Raw genomic sequence first — 26,004 nt, 5'->3', positions numbered from 1 at the left:
GTACATATCAGTCAAGTCTGAGAACAAACACAGCTTAAAGAAAATAAAGGACTGTGTGAAGGACATGATAGGCTGGATGTTGTATAACTTCCTCCTTCTAAACAGTAAAAAAAAAATTTCCTTCTGGGTCCCAAAGTGACAAGAAATAAATGATCAAATTTAATTTAAAATCTTGCTGAGTTTCCAGTTATACCTGGTTCAGCAGCAAAAAATCTTGATGTCATAAATAATTGTGTTTTATCATTTGATCAACACATAGGCAGTATCACAAAAACAGCTTTTTTACATCTTTGCAACATTGCCAAGAAATGCCTTATCCCTGCATGATGCAAAAACATTAGTACATGCCTTTATTACTTCAAAGCTTGACTATTGTGATGCACTACTCTCAGGATGCACAAGCAGGAATTTAACTAAACTTAAACTTGTTCAAAATGCTGCAGCCGGGTCTTCACCAGCTAGAAAATGTAATCATATCGGTCCAGTCAACAGAACAAAACTAATTAAATTCTGTGAAGCTACATTGTGACTACATCAATTGGAAAAAAAAACCCTATACAAATAAATTGGGTTTGATTTGATTGTGAGTTACTGGAACCAAAAACAAATTCCTTGTGTGTGTGAACCTATGTGGTCAATAAAGATTCTGATATGAACACAATTATAATAAGAAATTTAATATTTGATTATTTTTGTTGTCAGTCAGAAATAAAACAAATCAGGATGGAGTAGGGAGAGATTATTCCTTGGTATTCTCTGCTGGCAGAAGACTTTAAAAAATAAATAAATAAATAAATAAACAAATAAACAAAAACTGCACCATATCCAGATGTTTCAATAAGCTGCACAGCTGAGATTAGATATGCCAAAGGGCTCTCCTTCTACAAGCGGAAGCAACGAAGAGATGGTAAAGAGGTGACATCTGTTTTAGCCCTGAGTGTCAGTTCCTCCCGGTTCACTTCCATTATATCTGCTTTCAGCTTTCAGCAAAATGGCCCAATCCTCTATTAACAAACAAACACACAATGGGCAAACATAAAATATCTGCCTAAAGCAGAGGATCCCAAAATCTTGCAATTTTACAAATATTAAATATAAATTATATAAACTTTACACTGAAGCCTGCTACCTAATTATCTTTACTGATCCCATCCACAAGTTTTAAATACTTTGGCAAAACCACTTCTGTGAAAATAAGTTACATTATCCTTTTTAGGAAACTGCATAAAACCTAAATAAGGCAAAACTATTTGTGTCTAATTCATAGACATAGCACTACTGTCTCCTCAGAAAATCGAGATACATCTGGTCTTTACTAAACACTGCACCAATGTTAGAACTCCAGTTCAAGTGCACACACAGGTAGTTTTAAAATACCAATCATCATCACATCTACTCCATTACTGGTGACTGGCGAGTCCATGTAACTTTTGGTCATTCAGTTTTTGTTTTGGAAAGCAACAAATGGAAAATGGGAAATTACTTATTATCTGATTTTAGATTCAAAATTAAAAAAAGGAAAACAAGAAATGAACTCTTATACAAGTTTACATTGAAATTGAATGTTTAAAGCAACCCATTATATGATTTCTGATTTAAAAAAAAGAAAAGATGATTGCAAGGGATTAAAAACAGCACAATGCTTCTTTTTTTGTTGTTGTTTTTTGAGCTGTTGCCAATGTAACTCAAGCCACTCAGCAGAAAGGATATGAACATACACTGAAATTATGTTAAACATGCCAAAAATGAGACTGTATTTCACAGAAATATTTGCCACTATGTTGAATGATTATGGGGAATAAATGTGACTCTTTGTGAGAAGAGTTTAGCCTAAAATGACTCTATTTCCAACTCTAATCAAAAAACCTCTTTCTTCCTCACAGTCTTGAGCAGGTGGGTCATATATTTTGGTAGTATTTCCAAAATAATTTTCATTGTGTGCTTCCAAGACATCCTGCTTAGCAGTGTTTCTCTACACTTGTGAGAGTGGGTGGAAAAAATCCAAAGTAAACATAGTGATGAGAAATAGACTCTCAAAGAATCAATTTTTTGATTCAGAAACCCTAAAAGTTATTGCCAAAGTCTCCTACCAATCTTGCACCTCTCCTTAGTGACCCAGTCATTGACTTTGTGACACCATTTAGACGCCTGTCCAAATACATGAGGAGATGAATAAAGGCTGCTTTATTTTATTTATCTGCTTTATTTATCTCTCTGCACAGAGAGAGAGTATGCTACCTAAAACATTTTTAAGATTTGGAGTGACATCACAGCATGTATGGCCTGAACACGAAGAAGGATACACACAAATGTAACTCAGCAACGTTTCAGCGACTGCAACTGTGTGTATTGGGGTGCTGAATGCAAGAGTTTTGATAGGCTCAGTTCATCAGAAGTCAACATATTTGAAAGGGATTATGTTTGAATAGAAAATTTACCAAGTGTTTATGAAATCACAGCATCTGGAGGAAACACACAGACAGCGGGAGAACAGTGACCCAAGGTGGGGATTGAACCCATAGCCCTAGGAACCCTGGAACTGTGACAGCAACATTTCTTTTGCACCAAAAATGTCTGTCTTCTGAAAACCTCTGCAGACAAAAAGAATCTATTTTGTATCTTAAATTGGATGTTTACAAGTTGAAAAGTATTGGAGTTAAATCTGTCCCCTAAGGAACCCCTGTTCTGCATATCAAATCTGACACACAGCCCTGCAGCCTCACAAGCTTGACCTGTCAGCCTATTGTCCATGATAAGATGAGATTATGGATTCATTCACCCGTATCAGCCAGTGCAAGTCTTAGTATCCAGACTGTATAATGTGAAGTCAATGTTATTTATAGGACACCCTTTTACAACTACACAAAAAAGAAAGAAATACTGATGAATGTATAAATGGAAAACCTCCATATTTCCCACATATGGGTAGGTGAACTCGTAAGTTTTTTTGAAGGAGGTCAGTGTGGCTTATGAATGCATATGAGGCCGTTTGAAGCATGGAGTAGTGTCTGCGTAGGGGTAGAGTGTGGGATGATGAAGGGAGGGGTGGGATGATGAGTAGAGACAGAAGGAGACAGGAGGAAGGAGGGACAGGAGGAAGGAGCAAACAGGAGGAGCAATGCTGTCTATCAAGGCAGTGTTCTGAGGGAAGAAGGTGCTGATTGAAAATGAAGGCTTAAACATGCCGCCTGTTTTCTGTTCCAATATTTTAAAAATGCATCATCTTGGTGAGAACTGTAGGTGAACTAGTGCCCTGGTAATGTGCAGAGATATTGTAGATTCTAAGCCATTTCTAATGCAGCTTAGGTAAAAAATTAATTTCAAAAGCAGCCCTCCAAGGTACCAACTTGCAAAACAGCAAAGACAACAAGACATTGAGCATATTGCCTTCCAGATCAGACACAACCAGGATGAGTAATAGAAAGATGAGGAAAGCTCCAGCAGGGAGTGTTGATTTGGCAGAGAGGAGATCATTACATTATTGTATTGCTGCGCAGGGGCTCCGAACACTGGCATTGGAGGCGAGAGATGAGGAGGGTTCCTCAAGTTAGCTGAATGAGCGAAGGGGATGCCACAGTTTCGGAGTAATTTACTAGAACACTGTGGCAGTTTAGCCAGAGAGGAGGAAATGGGAGGCTCGAGGTCACATGCCAGTGGCGACGAGGAGAAGCGGAAGAAGTGTTACACTGCTACAAATCTTTTAGCAGTGGGAAAACAGGCATTACAGCAGCTAATCATATTCCCCAAACGTGAGGCAGGCCCGTAGCTGATTTTGGTAGAGAAAGAGGAAATGGGAGGCTCAAAACCATGCGGGTTCACTCAGGAGGCCAGCTACAGTGGGAGAAGAAGCACGGCTGTCCCGTAGCTGTTTCAGCCAGAGAAACTGGGAATAGGATGCTCTGCACCAACAATGTAGACAGAAGTGGGTCAAAATAGGCTATATAGCATGGCTGAGGGGAGGAATTTGGGCATGGTCCTACTTCCAAACCTACGTTATTACATAACTTCAATTAGAATTACACTTTATTTTAAGGTATTTTATATGGTAAAACAACCTCTTATGATGGCCTCCCTGGTGACAAGGGTCATGTTTAATCACTTTTCCTATTAATGCATGTTCAGTGTCGCCTGTTCCAAACAGACATTTTATTCACAACATCAATAACATTATGTATACTTATGTTATGAATAAGAAAAATATACAATAAGTGTACAGCACACAATAATGTAAAGGCCATGCCTTGTGTGGTTCCACCAAAGTATATTGTGGGACAACTGAACAATTTCTTCAAGCAGCAGGTCTGACATTTGTTCAGCTAGGCAGAGAAACACACAAATATTTCAGTATTGGCAGGGTCCTGGTAACTGGGCACAATAAAAATAAACTGTGGATGGTAGCTATGGCAAATCTAAATGGAAAAGTATAAACAGAAACGTAGCACGGACATATTTATAATGAAGTAAAGAAGGATTGTGGACTAGAAGTGCTGAGGTGTTAAGCTGAAAATCAGATCTCCACTTAAGTAAAAGTACAAAAGTATTTACCTTCAAATGTACTTAGGTATCAAAAATGTATTATGGCTTTAATGTCCTATTATCATTTTGGTAACAAGACTCATACACATTGTAGGTGAAAAGACTCTTGTGTCACTCTTGGTTCCCCAGTCTTTGTGCCACCCCTCCAAACCAACAGAGGTCACTGTCTCCTGAGTATTAACCCCAATTAATGCTTCTGTGTTAAAAAGTCCAGAAATATTAACACCTCTACACTACACTCCCTAAATCGTGCACTTTAAAAGATTCGTAAAACAAATACGACTAAATGACTGTACTGTGTACTACATAGTGTTGAAGAAGATGTTTAAAATCCAGCCCTAGTGGTTTGCAGTGTAATTGCAGAGTGACACATACGGCGAAACAGTATAAACTTTCTCAATGAATAAGATTTTTTTTTTCTGTTCCTGGGACACCCACTAGTGCACTTACCTTTTACAGCACAGTACTGAAATTCATAGGGAGGGGAAGGGAAGGGGCGGTTTGCTACCCACCTCTAAAGTTACATAGTGCACTTTCTGCAGTGCTTAGCCGAGAGGAGCAAGGAAAGGGGCTATTCTCCCTTTTACAGGTCAGTGAATCATCACAGTGAAAACAAATGGATTTCTGACTACCTCTGCCTCCCCAGGGTCTCCGAACTCTGCTTCCTCTGTAGAAGATGTATGGGTGGGGTTGAGAAGATGCTCAAAATATTCCTTCCACCACCTAATGACATCCCCAAGTTGAGGTTAATTACTCCCCACCCCCAACATATACAATGTTGGTGGAAAACTGCTTTCCCCTCCTGAGTCACCTGACGGTTTGCCAGAATCTTCTTGGAGGCCCTTCCACGCCTGAGCTAATGATCCGCGACTATTTTCTGAAGATTTGAGCCTATTGGCTGTAGTAGATAAAGCTGGCATCTTATTGGACTTGGGCAGGTTGCTCCCACTCCTATTTGAGGAGCATGGAGAAGAAAAAAACTACACTTAATAGAGTCAGGGCATGGCGAAGGAAGCTGTAAGTTGCACCAATTAAACATGTTTTAAACCGAGTTTATTAGTGGTTTATGCTGAAAAGATAAAGACTTACGCATATGACTTGAATTATTGTGGGTACAACTTCTAGATTACAAACACAAATTGGAAAGTAAGAAAACACTGTCAAAAATACGTCACTGGAGCAAGATGCACAGAGCAGAAGGCCAATCGATTCGGTATAGTGCACATGTGTCTGCTGCGTCTTGTTTTGAACTGGTGGGAGAGGTGTCAAATGAAAGCTTGTATCCAATATATGTTATTTTATGATTATATGGTATTTATCTGGATTGAAGTGTATTTACATATTAGAGCCCCATTTCTATTTTATTTTATTTTCATGTGTAACTGATAACTGGTAACTGATGAATATAGTGGAACAATATGGTGGTTTTTGTGTTGTTTTGATGTTATGTGTTTTGCCATAATTTTTCCTGCTTGTGCAATATGAAGCTTATGTGCCTGAAGCATTAAAGAATAATAATTATAATCTAAAATATAACATATAATGTATTTCTCTGTGGTTGAAGTATAATGCCAGATAATAGAAACATTCCCATGTTCATTATCTATAATTAAAACTCTATGAGCAGGGAAACCATATTCAATTTCATGGAATTTAATTTAAAGATGATTTTAAAATAAAATGCAACCCCCCACCCCATGCTAAATTACAATGTTAAAACACAGTATACATACAAGTCTTTAATTTCACACAAACTGATAATACATGCGTGTCCACAGGGAGTCTAAGAGTTTGGGACTTTTAGTTTAACTGCAGAGAGCTGCTAAAAAACAGTTGATGCTCAGACGGACTAATGAGGTGTAAAAGGTGCTTTAATCCCGCCCACACTTCAAAATAATGAACCGTATACAAAACATCGCCTGTATTCTCGTTCCTGTCTTTGTGTGTTCAAACTGAAAATGAATAAATGAGCCAGACTTATTTTGTTTCTCCCATTCTCCATTCAGTCCAAGAACCAAACTAATAAAATGTACATGGACCCTGCCACCACCTCCAGTTCAAAACGAGATGCAGCAGATCACACATGTGCACAACTATTAGTCATGTACTCTACAAATCTGGCCTTCATGGAGCAGTGGCATAAAGAAAGCCATTTCTGAAAGCAAGCCATCAGAAATCAATGTGGCCACAGCAATCATGGAAGACGGTGCTCTGGCCCAAAGAGACCAAAGTTTAACTTTTTGCAAAATGCTATGTGTGACAGAAAACTAACACATCACCACCATCCCCAACATGAAACATGGCGGAGGTAACATCATGCTGTGGGGATGCTTTTCATCAGCAAGGACAAGGAAGCTGGTCAGAGTTAATGGGAAGATGGATGGAGGAAAACCTGTTCACCTTCCAGCAAGACAATGACCCTAAACATGCTGCCAGAGATACAGTGGAATGGTTTAGATTAAAGCATATTCATGTGTTAATCCCATTGAGTATCTGTGGCGAGAAAATTGCTGTTTACAGATGCTCTCCATCCAATCTGACTGTGCTTGAGTTATTATGCAAAGAAGAATGAGCATAAATGTTAGCCTCTAGATGTGCAAAGCTGGTAGAGATGTACCCCAAAAGACTTGCAGCTGTAATTGCAGAAAAAGGTGGTCTTACAAAGTATTGACTCAGTGGGAAGGAATACAAATGCACACCACAATTTTGAGATTTTTTTTTTTTATTAAAGATTATGAAAACCATTGGACGTCACACAGCTCCATGGACCTGGAGGTTGTGGGTTCGAGTCCCGCTCAGGATGATTGTCTGTGAGGAGTGGTGTGTTCTCCATGTGTCCGTGTGGGTTTCCTCCAGGTGCTCCAGTTTCCTCCCACAGTCCAAAAACTCACATTGGTAGGTGGATAGGCGACGTAGCCACTGGAATGCATCACATTGTAGTGGCGGTCCCATATCCGGATAAGCAGTGTTGCATCGGGAAGGGCATCCTGCCAGATTGATGGTGCGGATCGCGGTTGATCTGTGGTGACCCCAGATGGGAGCAGCCGAAAAGAGAAGAAGGAGAAGGAGAAGAAGAAGAAGAAGAAGAAGGAGAAGATTTTGAAAACCATGTATCATTTTCACCCTGTGAAGGACTGGTGACCCTCCTTTTATAATTGTGCTTTGCGCCCAGTGATTCCTGGCAGGCTCCGGACCCACTGTGAGCCTGAACTGGATAAGCGGTTACAGATAATGAATGAATGAATGAATGAATGAATGAATGAATGAATGAATCATTTTCAGATTGTATCAGATTCTCCTTTTCCATGTACCTTTTTTTGTTTAGGTTTTAAGGTTACACACATGCTCATAACCCTACTTTTGTCATATGTTGCACTTTTCAGTGATCTATTGCATTAACTACTGATTGCCCCTACCTGGATTACCACCTTAAAGTGGTGGAGGGGTTTGCATACCTACATGAGGCTAGGAGATATGTTGTCAGGGGCAATGGTCCCTGATAGGTTCTCCCCAGACAAATTGGTCCTGGGTGATGAGTCAGACAAAGAGGGATCCATGTGTCCCTGATGAAAAAAAGAACACGGACAGAGTTCCCTCGCCCGGAGTAGGGTTAATGAGGCCCCACCCTGGAGCCAGGCCTGGGGGAGGGGCTACTCAATGAGGGTCTGGCTGGGCTTAGTCAGAAGGAGCAACATGGGTCCACTCTACCAGGGGCCCACCACCTGTGGGAGAGGTAGTAATCCGGGTCAGGTGCAATGTGGACTGGGTGGCAGCCGAGGGCAAGGACTCTGGCGTTCTGATCCTCGGTTACTGAAGCTGGCTCTTGGAACATGGAACTCTGGATGTTGTGGAGCAGTCTTTGCTGACACGTCTTTGCAATATCGCATGGACATCAGGGGCAGCACCTCTGGATTGGCAGACAGGGATGTTGGTTCCACTTTTGAAGAAGGGAGACCCAGAGGATTTTTATTTATTTATTTATTTTTGTTGTTTCTCTTTTTAATTAATGACATGAATCCTGCCTAGCCTACTTATACATTATAAGAAACAAGACTCGTTAGGGGAACCTGACATATATTTACATCCCAGAGTACATTCCAGGTTAAAGTTAGCTTAATTCATAAAAATGATTACAGGATTTGGGTAAAAATATGTACTCACACCATCCAATGAAGAGGAATACCCATTTTCTGAGTTTGTCTGTAGAGTAGGTCATCACAATTGCTGTATGCAGGTAACAGCCCTCCACGAACATCCAGAAAAAATTGGTTACAACAAAGTAGTTGTAGATTGTTGTTATGAGGCGACACCAGGGCTTAAAAAAAGAGACAGGAGTAGGTAAATAATATAATATAATATATATAATAATATATTCATAGAGCACAGTTAAAACTGTTGTGGCCCGTAACAAAAAAAGTCCCTCACTGAATTGATATGACAGAAGAGAACATATTTGAGCTACATGAAAATTACATATCTAAGATTTTACAATGACAAAAGCAAATATAATGTTAATATCATTCATTCATTATCTGTAACCGCTTATCCAATTCAGGGTCGCGGTGGGTCCAGAGCCCACCTGGAATCATTGGACGCAAGGCGGGAATACACCCCGGAGGGGGCGCCAGTCCCTCACAGGGCAACACACACTCACACCTACAGACACTTTTGAGTCACCAATCCACCTACCATCATGTGTTTTTGGACTGTGGGAGCAAACCGGAGCACCCGGAGGAAACCCACGCGGACACGGGGAGAACACACCAACTCCTCACAGACAGTCACCTGGAGCGGGAATCGAACCCACAACCTCCAGGTCCCTGGAGCTGTGCGACTGCGACACTGCCTGCTGCGCCACCGTGCCACCCATGGTGTATCAAAGGCTACAAATTAGATAAAAAAAAAAAGTTGCTTCTTGTTTGTTTCTGGTGCTGTAGAATGTACACAAAGTATGCATTTTAACCTCTCCTGAAACCGCAACATTATTCTCTTTTAATAGGATGTGTGACTTCAATACAGTATTGATTTAATGACAATACAGAAACAATTTATTTGGTGTGCCCTTGACTCTTCTAAGAGTCTCTCATTTATCACCTTTCTTGGAAACTACTGTCAATACTAAGCTTATATAGTATGCATATACATTCAAATGACTGGGCTGTTTTCCCTAGGGCTTCTGCTTTTTGGTGTGCATTTTGTTAAATAGTGGAGCACCAGGTGTTGAAAATGTTCATTTGGAAAAATTGTATTCAACTTACCTAGTGTAAATATAGAATTAGAGCTCTGAAGAAACAAGACATGAGGTTGGCACGGTGTCCTACATAACTGCTCATACAGTAGCCTAGGGTTAAATTTCCAGCTTCAGGGACACCATGCTATAAAAATAGTCCTTGGACATAATTCTTAACTCTGCATTACCCTATGTCTGTAAAACGATTAAGAAACCTTTATACAAAGAACAAAAAATGTTCTGCTGTTTTCAATGACCAAATTGATTATATTTGCACATTTAGAAATGAGGGGGAAGGGGGTTGTTGTGCCTGTACTGTCATCCCTCAAAATTCATAGCTTGGGACCTATGAGCACAGTGACTAATCCCCAGCTGCTCCACGGGTTCTAGTTAATGTGTTTGTGTGTGTGTGTGTGTGTGTGTTCGATTCCATGGGTGGGTCAAAGACTGAGGCAGAATTTCATGGTTCTGCAATGATAATAAAAGCATGTTTAAATTGACCATTTCCCCTTCACACATATACAAGCCGACTACAGCTTGGCCTATGAAGCACCCACATACTTTGAAATATGTTGCCATTCACACTGATCACAATCTGGATGGTCCCTTTTATCTTTGGCACAAAAAAACTTAATGTCCAATTTTTTTGAAAACTTGACAGCCTTCCTGCATAGAATTTATTCTGGGCTTTCTCCATAAATAATACAATTTATAATAATACAAATGGCAGCTCTGTGGGCAATCTTGCATTAAGACAGGATCTTGTTGAACTTTATGACAATTCTTAAATTAAGTTTAGGAATGAGAGAATCTCAAATTCTATTTAAAAATTCCAGCTTTGGCCTGTATCTGACTTCATCAGATGGTGTGCAAGGTTTGATTATTTGACCTCAAACTGTGTCCAGTTTAGAGCAACAAAATTATCATAAATTAGAAAGGCTTATGTGTACTGTTTTAAAAACATATTAAAATGGGAAATACAGTAAAACATTGACTTATGAGTGAATCAACTTTGGAATTTTCCGAGATATGAGCCATTGCTCAGTTGATTTTTTTGCTTTATGATGCGAGGCCGAAATCTGGGTTACAAGCGTGTGAGCTCACGCCACAGACACTAAGTAGCCCAGCAAGCATTAAGTTCAATTGCTTATCTTGTGTCCATGTTTTTGTATCATTGTAGCATTAAGTGTGTAGCGAGTAAGTTAAGTTAAGCACTAGAGCACAAAAAGAAACCCCCCCCAACCTCCTCTGCCAATCTCCTCCACTTCTGCCAGCATCTTCATCTGACCTTCTAGGTAAATACACTTAAGAGAACCAGTTTATTTTTTTACATTCATTTTTAATATGTATTTTTTATAAATTATTTGTTATTTATAAAGTACATTTTTTTTTATTTAAAAGCACATAAACGTATTAATAGCATTTCAGTTCATTTTAATGGGGAAATTTAATTTGATATACAAGCAAATTAAGTTATGAGCTCAGTCACAGTGCAAATTAAACTCTTAAGTCAAGGTATTACTGTACTTTCAAATAAACTTATTAATTTGGTAAAAGCATGTGGTCATAAAATTACATAAATCTAGATAGCAATAGAATATTTAGATACAGACCAGGAGAGTGATACGTTATAATTTCAGAAAAAAAATTCACGGTGGCGCAGCAGGTAGTGTCGCAGTCATACAGCTCCAGGGGCCTGGAGGTTGTGGGTTCGATTCCGACTCCGGGTGACTGTCTGTGAGGAGTTGGTGTGTTGTCCGCGTGGGTTTCCTCCGGGTGCTCCGGTTTGCTCCCACAGTCCAAAAACACACGTTGGTAGGTGAATTGGCGACTCAAAAGTGTGTGTGTGTGTTGCCCTGTGAAGGACTGGTGCCCCCTCCAGGATGTATTCCCGACTTGCGCCCAATGATTTTAGGTAGGCTCTGGACCCACTGCAACCCTGAACTGGATAAGCAGTTACAGATGAATTAATTAATATTTCCTTGCTGTTTGTCTTTATAACTTTGAACTGAAAATGATATTAATGTGTTTTCCATTTTTAATTTTAGAGCTTGACACCAAAATATAATGAACAAAGATGTCTGCTGTTAAATCTATTTTTCTGCTACTGTAATAACAATAAATAGCTGTCACAGATAATCCTGACCAATGAGAATTGTGCTGAAGGAAATGCAACATTGCGACCACACTACTACTCAAGGAGGCTTAATTAAGATAACAGTACAATGAACTAATTTTGAGGCTAAATCTTACAACTGAAAATTACATAATAAAGCATTTAACAGATGAATTACTGGGAGACAATGTTAGTGAGAAGAGAGTTATCGTTCAGGCACAATCATGCCAGTACATATAGGGCAGTATAATAAGCTTTAGAATATTAACACACCTCATTCCTCTCATGGACGTTGTGGTCGATCAGCTGCAAGAGAAACCACATGACGTTCCTTAGAATGAAGGTGGTGATTAAATTCCAGTGAATTACATTTCGAAGGCACCTGATGCTCCTGAAAATTAATGTGAAAAAACACATACACACACTGTTTAAAATTTCTATTTGGCAATTTGCATTAAATTCATAATTAAATAAATAAATCAACAATCTTCTGCCCACCTTGAAAGAGAAACTTGCAGAAAGAAACCTAGATAAATACTTTGAAGTAGGTCTAGTAAACATTGATTGCGGTGTCCTCTACTAACCACATACAATATTCTGCACAAATTTACAATAAAAATAACCTTAAAATTTGTATTACATTTCAAGATAAAATTACCATTAAGCACAATTTAAAAGAAAACTAAGAATTATTTTTACCATAAATTATGGCTTCAAAATTATTGTGATGCTTCATTGACCTGTAAAAGGTAAAATGGAGCCTCTGTTCTTACTAGTCTGGGCCCAGCACTGTATAAACTGCACTATGTAACATTTAGAGGAGTGTTGGAAACCACCTCCTCTCCCAGCGCTTGGTTTCAGGACAGTAATGTAAATTTAATTTACACTCTGCAACGATGGTAGTGTTGGGCAGGGGGATAGCAAATCTTACCTGATGTTCCTCTAATGTTTGTCTAATCTTTGCACTGAAGAGGGTGTGATGGGGTGAGGAGAAAACTACTACATGCAGGGCAGAGGCCCACAATGTCCATAAAACAAGCAGCAACTCACTGTAATTTGCAAATGTTATTTTTTTATAACAGCTTCCTGAAAGCTTTATATACTTATAAACCCTTAGAGTCTGTATGGAAATACACAAATACCTGAGTATTTTGTAATCAGATCTGAATTGTGGAGCTTAACTGTCTCCTGTTTCAAAAAAGATGGAAATTTAAAGCACTTAAATACGTTCAGTTTTGGGGAGTAATGGGATACAGGTACGTAACAGTGTTACATATTTAGATTACAAAACACTAGTAAATATTCCAAAAGTGTAACAATGTAAATCAGTATTATACACAATACAGGTACACTGGTGAAATGAATGGATTGCATAAAGCCATCATGTATTTAATAGAGCATGCAACTTTTTGTAGTTTGCACTTTTGTTAGCTGCCTGGTCATTCCAGGTCATGGCACTGTCACGACACAGCCAGGTGAGAAATGTGTTTGTCTTCAAACATTATTTCATGTTTAAGCAAAATAAAGGAGAGTGTAACATTCTGCAGTGCTACCTCTGTTTGTAGCTACTAACGTGCTTTCAGTGTCCAAAGAGTCCTCCTCCAAAGATGCGCCTTGAAGTAAGTTTTTTTGTGTGACTAAAGTTGTCTGCAGCTGATGTTTCATTGCCACTGGCCAAGAATAATTTTATATTCGAGTGTCCATCACCACCCCACTCCTTCTACCTTAACACTAGAAGCACCTCCTGAGCCCTCCTTCCATTACTTTTGCTAGAAATGTCCTTTTTATAACTTAGGATCTTTACGTTTTTTATATCATATGGGTGAAGGCCAATTTCGCTCCTACTTGTGGAGCAATGTCATTAGGCACACTCTCCGCAGATATATAAGTTGTATATAAGGTGGATTGGTGACTCAAAAGTTTCCGTAGGTGTGAGTGTGTGAGTGAACGTGTGAGTGTGTGTGTTGCCCTCTGAAGGACTGGTGCCCCCTCCAGGGTTTATTCCCACCTTGCGCCCAATGATTCCAGGTAGGCTCTGGACCCACTGCGACCCTGAACTGGATAAGCAGTTACAGATAATGGATGACTGAATATGTTTTACACATATTACTGAAAATTAATTGTTTATTAAATATTATCATCAGCCATTCCAAACTTTTTCACCTGACTTTTTCTATCTGTAACCAAATTGCTGGTTTTAGAACTAGGTTAGATTAAGAAGTTTTTTTGTTTGTTTGTTTTTCTCTAAGGAAATATGTGATCAAAATGTGGAGTTTTTTAATTGCTTCCATAAATACATATAGCCTTATTTTTTATATATATATATTTTTAGAAATGATCACACCTTACACATATACAGTATACTGGTGATATCTCTGTATGTGAGAGTGATTTTGTGCAAAGAACTTCATGAACATGTGTTGTATATCCCATAGACCTATTCTAATTTGTTTAAAAAGAGATATAATAAGTCCCCTTTAAGTAAACTAAGCACTAACAATGTTTGTAGATTATTTTATGATATGAGCATGCCTTATATTTTTCACTTGATGGAGAATTCACTTATTCATAGATCAGGCATGGGACATTTCCCCAGAGGCAAAGATGTACAGACATGTGACTGCAATAAACAAATAATATAGAAAACATGTGACTGTAATAAACAAATAATATAGAGACATGAGAATTATTTTAAACAAATGAGTTTTATGGCAAAAAGTATTAGAATGGTCAAAGGGGTACTTGAGTTTATAACTCAGGCCTGAACTCTGTAGAAGAAAAGGAGAATGGTGTAGCATGGGACTGTCTGGTACGGTGTGATATACGACATCCTTAGAAGATAAGGATACTTTTTAATTGGGCTCCTATGATATACTGCATACCTAAAAGATGAGGGTATCATTTTAATTGGGGTCCTATGGAATGCAACCTAATAGGAGGGGCGAGATGACCTCACCCCAAAAAGTGTATGTAAACTGTGGTTTTCTGTATGTCATTTTGTGAGTGAGTCTGCAGGAGGCTTCTGAGACTGCTCTCCAGTGCTTTAAGAAAATAAAGAGCCTGCTGATCTTCCAAGAAGTCGTCTTCATCTTTCAAGTATTTTTAAAAAGAACTAGAAACTTTTATTAGAACTTATTCTTTCAAGTATTATAGTTAGATTAGATATAAGATTAAGATTTTTTTACCAGAAAAATCACTGAATATCTTTTGTGGTTACATATTCTTATAGTTTTTAAACCTTTACAGCAGATGTTGCATACATTCAGGAAAACTCTAATACTGTAGTAAAAGAACACAAGTTAATTCACCTCAAAGTAACATTATATTTAATTACACTTTTTATCTTTTTCTTAACTTTTTCTTACTAATTATTGCAGTGTTGTATTTTGGAACTCTTGCCTGTTTCTTGCTTGAATCAAACCAGATACAAAATTGCTCAGTACCTGTTTTGATTCTTTTCTTCACAATATGCCATTCATTTTCAGTAGGACACAGAGCTGGACTGCAGCCAGGCTAGTCAAATACTCACACTCTGTGTCCATGAAGCCGCAGTGTTTAGCAGAATGAGGTTTGGCATTACCTAAGTGAATGGACTTTGAAAAGGCTTTGCCGTAATTACCTCATGTCTCTCTAAAATTGCAGTATACACCTCTGTTCCATAGTTCCCTCATACATATTGTCGCTGTCCAATTAAAAACATGTATATCCTTTTTTGTGGAGTTTTAATTTACTACATCATTTGACCACAGAATAAATTTTGTCTTGGAATAAAACCTTTCATTGACTTACATGAAAGCTAAGGAGGTTTGTTCCTTCCCCTGTAAAGTTATTGTTTTGGGAGATACATGTTTTTAATCGGACAGCGAGGATTATGCAACTCACCAGTGAACAAGCTGAGGCTGGGACTCTTTTGATCACAATACAAATTTTTCATTTTATAAAGTATAATTGAGGTATTTCAGAAATACAACAAATGCACAGGCCCATTTGGCATGAGGTAACCCTGAGCTAAAAGAAGTTGAAAAGCAGCCAAAAGCAGCAGACCAGTGAACTCTGGAGAAATGCAACAAACTTCCAGCTAATTCCCCAAGGGCTGTGAAGATTTCCCATTCCATTGCTTGCTATATCACAAAGGATTTACGACCATACATCTCAGTCGAAGGCGAGGAGTTTAGGTTTATGGTTAATACGCTGGACCCAAGGTAATTTATACCCCCACATTTTTTTTTAGAAATAAAGCAGTGCCATATCTCTCCCATGAAAAAAGAATAAAGTGGGAGAAGCTCTGAATGCCAGTAGAGTAACACTTACGTGTGACTCCTGGGCTTCAACAGCCACCGAGTTGTTTGTCCCATTTATGGCACACTTTATTACAAATGACTGGCAGATGTAGTTGTGTGTATTGCAGACACGAGTGATGATTGAAAGTCACACCGCAGTAAACCTGAATGCTATGTTTCACGCAGTAGCAGAGGAATGGGGGCTTAACATCATTGATGTCATTGTCACCGATAATGCTCTAAAAGTAAACACTGTGGCTCGACTTCTTGGCAGGATCAGGAGAATCTGTTCATTTTTTCAACACAGCCCACTTTCAAATCATGTGCTGCAGGTCAAACAAAAGCCACACAAGCTAAAATTTGATGTTATTACAAGATGAAACAGCTGTTATTAGATGCTTAAAAGACTTCTGGAGCAGTAGCCTGCAATTTGCACCACCCTCCTTTCACCCCAGGTAAGAAAATGTGGACATGCAGATGACATTTGCACTCTCAATGAGACTGACATCACCCATGCTGAAGAAACAGCTATGACACTCAAGCCTATGAAAGATGCCACCAAGATAACATCAGAGGACTCCACACCAACTCTGTCAGTAATCGCTCCATTGCATGCTCAGCTGCTTCTTGACACACAGGCAGACTTTTGTGATACACCAGATGTCCATGAAGTTACAAAAGCAATTATCGAAGATCTGGCAAAGAGATACACAAGTGAGCTCTTGATCAGCTCCTTTTTCTGCAAAAGGATTTAGTCATTACTGATTAACAAAAGTTCTAAACAATACAATTTGGGTGGTTAATAAATTGCATACAGTTCAGAAGTGTTTTTGTGCATACTTGCACAGGTTTTGAGATTTTTACCAACTTTTACCAAGATTTACCACATATGAATGCACTATGGTTAAGACTGTGAAGTCTGTATTTAAAGGTTAAATTTTAAAGATTTACAAAATATAAATGCAGTAATGCACTGTTACTTTAGTCTGCACTTTTATATTCAGTTAAAGGTTAATGCACTATGGTACACTGAATTCTATGTTGAATTTTTTATTAATATATTTTGAATAATTTTTTCATTGATAGATTTTTTTTATTTCAGAAAAAGCCAGGCAGCTAAACTGACCTAATGCTGGTAATTAAAGTTACAGAATTTTATGCACAATCCTATTTTTGATATAAATATGAAATGATGCAAATATTTGATAAAGTAAGGAGCCTTAATGTATTGTTTTAAATAAATGTTATATTTGTTTACATTTTTATTTGATTTTTCATTTTGTCTATCACATTATTTAAACAAAATGTATAGACCATTTGAATAGAAAAATTGTTCCCGAATCAAAAATCGTTTCTGGATCAAATTGTGTTCCTGAAACTCGAAATCAAATCCAATTACCAGACACTGAGAGTGTGGCACTCCTAGTGTTTAGGGACAACTAGGTTTTCTGATGTTATCTGAAGCCCATGTGATTTTATCGCAGTAGCATGATCAGTGGTCACACATTTTCAACAGTGGTTTCAGGCCTTGCCCTACACAGCCTAGAATTTCTCTGGATTTTCTGATTTTTAAATATTATGTATGCAAAGACCTAAATTCTTAGCAGCCTTGCATTGAGAAATGTTCTTTTTTTAACTCTTTCAAAATTTTCTGAAATATAATCTTTAAATCTAATCTGATTGGTTTATTTAAAATTCTAAATTAATTTAATAATGAATATGTTCTCTGCTATTTTTAGTCCTGTATGTAGTAATTTCCAAACTTGTATAAATTCCATAACAATAAACCCTATGCTTGCTTATTTCTCTATCCCACTAATGTACTGAGATGTGTCTTTGTGATGTGTGTGAAACGTCAATGTTACGACCTCTGTTTGACTGCATTGACTACTAAATCCTTCTCATGTCCTCATGTGCAGAGCTGTACTAATCTAACCAAGACATCAATCTGTTTATGATAAGCTTGAGGAAAATGTAATTTATAAAGCTCAATATCTGGTAACTGAAAATGTGAGAAAATAAATACTCTATATTTTTCTAGAAATAAATATTCAGCAAATAAATTACAGCTCAATTTTGTAATTTTACATACACAGGCATATGTTTGTGCATAAACTTGCTTAACTGAACTTGAGCAGAACACATACAATCGAAATCCAGGGGTTTTCTACAGGTCTGGGTGATGCAAAGATTCGTAGATTTTAAACTTCACTTAATTTTTAAACTTAACAGCCAACAGATAAATATACTACTGTGGTGTCTCTGCCCTGACAGTCCTTAGCAATTACTTTTTACCACTACATTCTGACCAATAGCAGTGCGGGTATTGCATTTATTTAAAAGAACTGTTTAGACTAGTGGCTGCACAAAAATCAAGTATCTGATGATCCAATTGAAAATCATCCAACAACATGTTCCCCTAACACCACATATTTCTATACACTGTTATCTTGCTCACAGTTAAAAAAAAATGAACAGTTGCTTGCTGTCTGCACAGACTGGCCTCATCCGGGCTCATGGGCTTTGATGCCCAGAGTTTTGTAAATGGAGTAGAAATGTCACTTGATTTTTCAGGCTGTCATGCTTTTGCCCTGTTTCATGTGTTCCTGCTCTGTTTATGTTTTCATGTCTGTTAAATGAGCACATGGCTCTGTTTTGTTTTGTTGCCAGTCTCTTCCCTTGTCTTTGCTTTAGCCCCATCTTACAGTGTCTTCTCCCACTTGTCTCCAGATAACTATCATCTATCATCCACCTGGTCCACTGGGAAATTTAATTGATGAACTGGACCTTCTCCTGAGTGGTCTCCCTGTTGAAACATCACTTAAACTCCTTGGTGACTTCAACTTTCCATCAGAGAAATTGCAGACACCCTGCCTTCTCACCTACAACTAGTCTACTTCAATACACAGAGCAGGAAGCACCCGGGACCTGATATTCAGCAGAACAGTGCCAGCTTTGGATCTTACAGTGATACCTATCTGATCATTACTTCTTATGTTTCAAAATCTCCCTCCCTGCATTTCTTGAACACACAATCTCCATAAGTTTTTCCACTAGTCATTGCAATCTTCACTCTGACTTTCCATCATCTCTTGCCTGACTCTTCCACACCTTTCAGCCTCTTAAGTACCCTCACTTTAAGGTCAGCAAGATACACTACACTTACCTTATGGCTGATGGATGTTCTGCGCAGCAACCAAAAAGAGCTAAGTGTGACTGAAAGAAAATGGAGGCAATTGTAACAACCCAGACCTCTGCTTTAACTGATCTGTCTTTTCTTGGTTTTCTGTGGAAGAAACTACTGCAAAATCTGGAAACTGGAAGCATCTGCATCTGATCCAAGCAAGCTCTCCACCATTTTTTCATCTCTCCTGAACCCCCCACCTTCCCCAGCACACACTGTCCTCTCTCTGAATGTATCACTTTTTTGAGGAGAAGATTGAGATCTGCCAATCCTTTCTCCCGGCCACAACTCCTCCCACCAGACACAATCCTCCTGCAGCTGCTTTTCTGTCTTATTCTTAATAATAATAATAATAATAATTATAATACATTTTACTGATAACACATTTTACATTTGAAACAGATCTCAAAGTACTACAAGGTAAAACATTTCCATGAGAGACAGAAAAATAATAAAGAGATAATTAAAACATGAGCAGGTTAGTTATAATCATATATTTTTCTAAACAGGAATGTTTTGAGTCCTTTTTTAAAATTCTCATTAATCTGTGGTGTTCTCAGATGGTCAGTGCATTCCACAGACAAGGGGCAGCAGAGCAGAAGGCCCGGTCACAAATGGTGCTGAGCTTAGTTCTGGGGAGTAAAAGCCAATTTGAGGTTGTAGAATGGAGAGATCGTTATAAGGTTGATGGGGTGAGCATATGTTTCAGGTAGGAAGGGGCATTGCCATAGATGCATTGGTGAGTAAGAAGGGAAACCTTGTAGTCAATCCGGGCAGAGATAGGAAGCCAGTGAACAGAATGGAGAATGGGAGTAATGTGATCATATTTTCGCACGCTCATCAGGATCCTAGCAGCATTGTTCTGAATGCACTGTAACCTCTGAAGACTCTTGCTAGGAATCCTGATGAAAATTGCTTTGCAATAGTCCAGTCTGGATGAGACATTTCTCTTCTCTTTCCATAGATGACATCCCACAGCTTCTCACAACTAACAATCAAACCAACTGTCCACTATACCCTATTCCATCCATGCTATATCAAACGATTACCTGACCACCTTCTTTTAATCACTTTCATCATATAGTCCTCTTTGTTTTCAGGTCATGTACCATTCAATTTCATGTCTGCCAGAGTGGTCCCCATACTTAAGAAGCCAACTCTTGGTGGCTTGGACATCAACAAGTACAGAACAGTATCTCTCCTTTCTTTCTCTCAAAGTTCCTTGAATACATTACAATCACCTGTTTCTTTTCTTCGCAAAGAACAATCTACAGGACCCAAACCAGTCAGGCTTCAAACCAGCACACTCTCCATGCTGCTAGATCAGCCAAACTGTCAATCAGTTGTGAATCTCCTTGGCCTTCGATACAGTTGGCCACAGGATCCTCACTATTCCTTATGGAATCACTGGCGCTGCATCATATCTGGAAGAGCACTCTTACCCGGTACCATGGCAGAGGGACACATTGGTTTCATGCAGACTCTCCACTGCTATATCATAAAACTTGGTGCCTGGTCCTCTTATTTTCTAACTCTGCACACACTTTCGTAGTGAAGTAATATCCCATTATGTGTTCTCTTCCTATTGCTATGCTGATGACACACAACTCATCCTTTCTTTCCCCTCTTCTGGCAACAAGGTTCTAACTCTCATCACAGTGTATCTCACAGATGTGTCATCATGGATGTTAGCCAATCACCTGGAACTCAAGCCCAGCAAAACTGAGCTGCTGTATATCCCTCGAACTCAATCTTTTCTCTTTAGAGAGGCCCCCCAGGTGATTGTTTAGTCTCTCATCATACCCTTGCAACTGATCCAGAATGTGACAGCACAAATTGTCTTCAATGTTCCTAAGCCAAGCATTGTGACTTTTCTGTGGCATTCACTGGGGTCCTGTAGCTGCCGGCTACTGGCCTACAAAGCCAGAAACGATTCAGTCCTCTATATTTAGTGGCTATGGTCAAAACCCCATCAATACCAAGAGCTATTTCAGCTACAAGTACAGTTTGACTTGGCCTACCATCCTTCAAAATGCATGGAAGACAAGCATCCAGACTTTTTCTATCCTAGCACATAAGTGGTGTTTTTCCTGGGTGTCCAAATGTCAGTGTCACTCACTGTCTTCAAACATGAAGTATTTAAATTAGCATTTGTCTTGTATTTATTAAAGGCATGTTATTATTCTGATGTTTAATTTTATTTGACATTTATTTGGCAAAAAGTATGTGAATATTGTGTTTCTAAGTATCCATACTGAATTTTGCATATAGCCTTTACAATGGATATTTTTTAAGTAAACTGCAAAGCACTTCTGTAAGCTGCTCTGTAAAAGAGCATATTGTCGCATAAATATGTTTCCATTTTTGACCATTTTTACTTTACTACATCATTTGAACACAGCAACTGTCCCTTTTATTGTGTGAAAATTTCATGATGAATGAACCAATGCCCCAAACTAACTTGGAATAAAATATTTTTACATTCACGTCCTTTGAAAGTTAAGATGGTTTTTCCTTCTTCTGTGAAGTTACTATTTTGGGAGATAAATATTTTTATTTGGACTGCGACGATAGACTAAATGTTCTACATGTAAATCAATTGTTCCTAACCAAAAATATATGGCCAAACACATCCTCTGGGCAGATTCCTGTTGCTACTGATTAAGAACTAGAGGATGTCTAACAAACTGTGCTGCAACAGATGAGCTACTATCTTTAGTATTGCATCCAAAAAATAAACCAAAGTAGTAGGTGTATCCATAGCGACCAGCGTTTAAAATCTCCAGCAGCACTGCTATGCCCAATCCACTCATTTCAGTGCAACGCACACTTACACCACCACCACATCACTGCAGTGCTGAAAAAGATCAGTTACTCAAATATTGCCTGTTTATGGTGGTCCTGACCATTGAAGGACAGGGTGAAAAGGGACTAAAAAAGGGACTAAAAGGGACAAAAAGATGGATAAATTTCCGTAATTTTGGAACTACAAAGTGCTCCATTATGATCAGTGGAGCTGTGCTTTTAAATATTTAAAAAAACTGAGGGCAAACTAAGGTCATGGAAAATAATTTGCTCATATACAATCAAGAAAATGATGACTGAATGTTCTTAAAAATCTTTTATCCCAGGAATGTGTTTACCTTAAGCACAAGAACAGAACAAAGGCCACAACAAGAGCTCCAACAGATATGCAGTGTCCAAGGTAGTTGATGATGAGAGCAATCTTGTAATGCATCTGGTACTTCTGTAAAGATAACATTGAAATTAGAGGTCAATACTTAGCACCATATAATAATCACTGTCCACATATATACCTACTGCATTATTATACACATAAGTGAATTCATTTTTAAAAAGGGGACTTGGGACCTTCATGATGCAGTCATTCTAATTAACAACAGTTTGAATTAAAGATGTGGCAAAAGAGGCTGGAGCAAGAGGCTGTGATTCCTCACTAGATGCACTGAGCACTGGCTATTTGACCACAGTGACCCAAAAAAACTGGAAAAAAAATCTTGGCAGTAGATCAAGTTCCAAAACATTCCCACTCATGACTTTTGCCAAAATTGTGCTTTTTATAATTTATTGTGAAGGGTAGTTTAAATCAAGTCAGCCTTACAGCCTGCAGTGAATGCATTTCAACTGTAATTCTAATTTCTGGCAGCAAGGTTTCTGTTATTCAGACATTAAGATTATTAATTAAGATCAAGCACATAATGCAATACACACTAGAACAGCATCTCATCAACCATCTACAGCATGATACAACAGACCCAATAATGGCTGGCTGTGACAGATTCCATCGTAGCAATGGAGAATTTTAATCCCAGAGAAATGAATGAATAGCAATATAAAAACATGTTTACTTGGTGGATGTGTAAAATAGAGAATCACAGTTCTTAATCCGATGAGATTTCTTTATCTACAAAGCCTATTTCTGAGCAAGAGCTCATCTCAGAGGATCTGAAAGCAGTGAAAATGTTTGCTGTGTTCTGATGGGTCCATATTTCTAAAGTAAAAAAGTTCTCTGTACCAAAGATCAAAAGGAATCATTCAAACTTCTATTAGCGGGTGGCATTAAAGCCAGTACCTCTTTTGGTATGTAGGAGTAGTATCAACCAGCATAGGTGACTTGCATAATTGTAAATGTACCATTAACAAAGAGGCATATAATACATTTTAGAGAGCCATATGCTTAATCAAAACAAGGAATCAATTTTTAATTTATGTATAAAAATACAATTACATTTGTTAAATTTGTCTTTTCTTTCTACATTTTTCAGCTTAAAAGAGAGTTCAGGATAAATAATAAATAATTTTGTCATTTATTTCGCCATTGTCAGCATTTTTATGGCATGTGAATGAGCTTCATTCTCTGTTTGATTTTAGGTTTAATATCATTAAAACAAGCAGAAGTTCAGAAATGCAGCCATTTTCTGTAAGTTTTTTTTTTAAATCAACATTGTTTGAGTATCTGGGTGGTGCAGCAGATAGTGTCGCAGTCACACAGCTCCAGGGACCTGAAGTTTGTGGGTTCAAGTCCCACTCCGGCTGACTGTCTGTGAGGAGTTTGGTGTGATCTCCTTGTGTCTGCGTGGGTTTCTTCCGGGTGCTCCGGTTTCCAAATGTAATTAAAAGTTTCCATTAAAAAAAATAGTATTCAGACAAATACTCTTTTACTCAAAACCACGATTGGCTTGAGGTCATTTTTGGCCCCCATGTGGCACTGCAAAACAAATGTTTCTTTAGTAGAAATTCGAAAGCCATCTATGATGTTATGGAGGTGCATAATGCGTGTGGCATGGGTGACTTCTGTGAAATCTGTGAAAAGCACTGTTAATGCAGTAATTATAATCATAAACAAGATAAGATGCAAAATATCCTTTGCCAGTCCATTAGAGCTTCACATAAGGTCCACCACACTCTCTTCCTACCTGCAGCCACCAAAATTCCTGTTGAATTCTGCACCTCAACACTAATGTTGCTGTGGCCGTTTATGATCCGATCAGCAACCAGCTATACTTAACAACTAAAATTACTCAGTGAGCCCAGCCCATGAGTACCCAAACCACCCACTGTATCATTAGCTCTTCATAGGGGTTATCAGGTAGGCACCTCTTCTTGTTGGTGTTTTGCTGAATTAAAAGCCCACAACACCTCCAGAAGTCCCAGACCTACCCCATTCCAAGCCAGATTTACAGTCCTACCTTACCCTTTACTATCAACAACCGTAAATCCACAGTGGCCTCTCTGGTGACTAAGGCTGTACCTAGCCCCACTGGGCTTTGTAAAAGAGTATAGGTGCTAAACTAGGGCAGACATTTCACCCATAGAAAAATAAATTGTGCATAATGAAATGAACACTTTAATGCCGTACCCGAGCTGTTGAACTGCTGAAATTCTATTATATGCAAGAATGGGACAAACTAATTAATTTATTCATTCATTCATTGTCTGTAACCACTAATCCAATTCAGGGTCACAGTTGGTCTGTATCCTACATGGAATCACTGGGTGCAAGACAGGAACACACTTTGGAGGGGGTGCCAGTCCTTCACAGGTGACACACCCTCACACATTCCCTCACACACTCACACCTATGGACACTATTGAATAGCACACACAAAAAAATTAAGATTTAATTGATGTGCACAGTATTACTTTTAGTTTTGATTTGTATTGTGTATAGTAGAAATAATAAACCCTTGTCTAGAGCTCAATAAAAAAGCCTCAGAAAAACTGCCAAGAACTAAAAGGAACCTGACATCACTATCAAACAAAAACCCCTTGACTTTGTCAATATTAATACTTTTAAACTAACTTATATAATTATCATACACATTATACACATACCTGCCTACCGGTACACACTGCGACCCTAAACTAGATAAGCTGTTACAGATAATTAATTAATTAATTAATTATATACATATATAATGTGTATATTACTGAAATATTTTATATTGTGATATATGTTGATACTGAATTATTGTCCAGCTCTAGCCTTGTCACACTGCTTGTTTACTGTGTAGAATGAACATTATCCAATTGTATCAAAATTTGTTAAACAATAGCCAACATAATACAATAAAAATAAATTACAAAACTACTAATTTCTAATGAATAATATGCAGAAAATCACAAACAAAAATTGAGGCTACCTACAGTCTGTGTCCTATTCTGATAATTCACCACACACCGTTTCATCTAAAATGGGTTCACAGCTGGAGTAGTTGATCTTGAAAGCCCATGTTCCATTCTCCATGCACTGTCTGTACACGCTTCCTGCACAGAAAAAAGCAAAGCGCACATATGAGCATGTCATGTTTATCCATGAAAAATTGCATTCATTACTTAATGAATTACAGAAAATAAAATCAAATAGATGCATGGTGAAGTAGCCATCAAGTTTTCTATAAAACGAACTTAAGCATGGATGAATCTCATCACAGGCCAGGTTCCTACTGTCGTTGGACCTTTGAATTAGCTCTAGGCCTGAACAAGCAAGGCTTCTGTATGAAGTTAATGCGTAAACAGACATTCATGCATGGGCGGTTTGTTCATTAGAGTGATGGGGCGACACACCACCAAAAGGGAACGAGAGGACATTTTTTTTCTTTCATTCTACTACAGTAAACAACCATGGCTCTGTATT

The 26,004-nt window shown here is 38.3% G+C and overlaps 1 protein-coding gene across 2 annotated transcripts in view; it reads right to left on the bottom strand.

The window, feature by feature from the left end:
• LOC136707060 (corticotropin-releasing factor receptor 2) overlaps positions 1-26,004 on the bottom strand; it is a 138,033-nt gene that overhangs the window by 37,835 nt on the left and 74,194 nt on the right. The window contains exons 3-7 of one of the 2 annotated variants that reach the window (XM_066680932.1): positions 25,549-25,634; positions 24,273-24,275; positions 22,490-22,593; positions 12,156-12,273; positions 8,698-8,851 (exon numbers count right to left, since the gene is read on the bottom strand). In XM_066680932.1, the coding sequence (XP_066537029.1) occupies positions 8,698-8,851; positions 12,156-12,273; positions 22,490-22,593; positions 24,273-24,275; positions 25,549-25,634 (465 nt within the window). The remainder of the gene's footprint in view (positions 1-8,697; positions 8,852-12,155; positions 12,274-22,489; positions 22,594-24,272; positions 24,276-25,548; positions 25,635-26,004) is intronic. The other variant, XM_066680931.1, reaches the window with a different exon arrangement.

The sequence above is a fragment of the Hoplias malabaricus genome, chromosome 9 (genome assembly GCF_029633855.1).
Source record: "Hoplias malabaricus isolate fHopMal1 chromosome 9, fHopMal1.hap1, whole genome shotgun sequence".
In the NCBI taxonomy this organism is placed as follows: Eukaryota; Metazoa; Chordata; class Actinopteri; order Characiformes; family Erythrinidae; genus Hoplias; species Hoplias malabaricus.
Note: the sequence above shows the minus strand (reverse complement) of the source record. Positions and strands in the feature narration are given on the sequence as shown.